This window comes from Limulus polyphemus, unplaced genomic scaffold (genome assembly GCF_000517525.1).
Source record: "Limulus polyphemus unplaced genomic scaffold, Limulus_polyphemus-2.1.2 Scaffold374, whole genome shotgun sequence".
NCBI classification, from domain to species: Eukaryota; Metazoa; Arthropoda; class Merostomata; order Xiphosura; family Limulidae; genus Limulus; species Limulus polyphemus.
In genome coordinates this window covers 541314-543230 of record NW_013665984.1, presented here as the reverse complement: position 1 = coordinate 543230, position 1917 = coordinate 541314, and the positions used below count along the sequence as shown (strand labels likewise).

General features: G+C 34.0%; 1 protein-coding gene across 1 annotated transcript in view; it reads left to right on the top strand.

Annotated features, from left to right (window-relative positions):
• Positions 1–710: 710 nt before the first annotated feature.
• Positions 711–1917, top strand: part of LOC111085414 (prodigiosin synthesizing transferase PigC-like) — a 5812-nt gene continuing 4605 nt past the window's right edge. Inside the window, exon 1 of the mRNA XM_022383843.1 lies at positions 711–794. Coding sequence (XP_022239551.1) covers positions 792–794 — 3 coding nt within the window. The 5' untranslated portion in view covers positions 711–791. The remainder of the gene's footprint in view (positions 795–1917) is intronic.

Below are 1917 nucleotides of genomic sequence, written 5' to 3'. Positions count from 1 at the left end.
AAACACTGAATTCTGTACATAATATGTTCTTAACACTTACTTCACCCCATTTATTTTCTGATATAGGGTGCATAACGTCAACAGTGAACGCTTCATATAATTTTTAGTAAGGGGCGTAGTGTATAGATTAAACATTTTATTAAAAGATTACACTGTTCAACTATATTTCAGAAGATCGTTATATTTGTAAGTTATGTACAAGTAAATTTTTTTCTATCTGGAAATTCATTACTAAAACAATAAATAATTAAGTAACAGGTTTAATACTATAATATATTCAGCTGAATTTACTGAAACTAAAACCTGTAATTATTTTGCGTTAAATATAATTACCGTAGATAGATATATGTGGCAGGAAGCACGAATATGTCGTTAATTTTGTTAATAAAAAAAGATGTTATACTGGTATATCTGATTTCTACTGGCTATCTTTAATTGGCTTTTAAGGTGAAAGAATGTTTGTTTTCTGATATTTTTCAATTTTTTACATTTGTAATGATTTATCTTTAAATATAATTATGTACTTAAATCTATGTTTTTGGCGACATAAGTCAGTCGTTAATTCTGTTAATAAACAAAGATGCTACAATTGTATTTTGTGATATATCTGTCTTCTACTTGCCGTCCTTAATCTCCTTTTAAAGAGAAAAAATATGTTTACGCTGATATGTTTTTCATTAGTCAGTGGTTTCGGCAGCTTCGGAGCCCGATACATATACGTTACGGAAATCTGCCAAAGGTGATGTCATTGTTCATGACCAAATCTAGGAACGAAAGAGACGATATTCAGAATGGCAGATCTGTGTGCTTCTAGTCGTGTTATTAAATTAATAGTGTATTGCTAATATAGAAAAAGGGAAAATAATCAATTTTAAACAATAACTATCTTTGATAGATTGTTTAGACAGAGTATTCATGACGAGTAAGCTGGAATGGATGGCAGCTGCCTGTTGTAAAAACACAAGTATAGAGGACGACGTTTCGAAAGTCTTCCTGAAGACAAAAGACTTTCGAATCGTCATCCTCTACACTTATATTTATACAAAAGGCAGTTGGTGTCAATTCCAGTTTACTCATGAATAACTATCTTCTTTATATAATATGAAATGTCCTCTCCCAGTGGCACAGCGCTATGTCTACGGACTTGCAACGCTAGAAACCGGGTTTCGATACCCTAGGTGGCAGAACACAGACAGCTCAATGTTTAGCAGCTTTGTGCTTAATTTTTTTACTATTAAATTACAACGATAAATTAAAAGTATTTCTTGATACCCAAGGTAAGGAAGATCTCTATTTTACTTCTTTAATTCATTCTTTTCAAAATGGTGATCAATATGACATATTCATTGACGGTGTATGTTTGTACTTCGGTGGTGGAGTTTTTAAACAGTCAGTTTGTGCTCTATATTATAAAAACGCAGTTCGTGGTCTTCGACTTAATGTAAGTTTCATTGTATTTACAAAACGACACTAGATATATTTTCGTTATTAAAGTCACTGGGTGATTTTCTGTGTCACTGATTTAGCAGGACAGTTGCTTAACTTCAAACAAACAGAACTTAACAACAATCAAACATCACAGTATTATTTCTATGTCTTTAACTAGGGGAAGATAGCTGCGAAACTTCAGCAGCAGGGCAGATGGAAACGATTCTAGGGGTTAAAGGACTTTCTCAAGTAAGGAGGTTAATGAATTTTGAAAGTATCATAAAGCCACACAATGGGCTATCTGTACTCTGCCCACCACGGGTATCGAAACCCGGTTTCTAGTGTTGTAAGCCCTAAGACATACCACTGTGCCACTGGGGGCTTGTTGTTAAGCACAAAAATACAAAATCTGTACTCTGCCTACTGAGGGAATCGAAACCCGATTTTTAGTGATGTAAGCCCTCAGACTTATCGGTGAGTCGCAAGCAC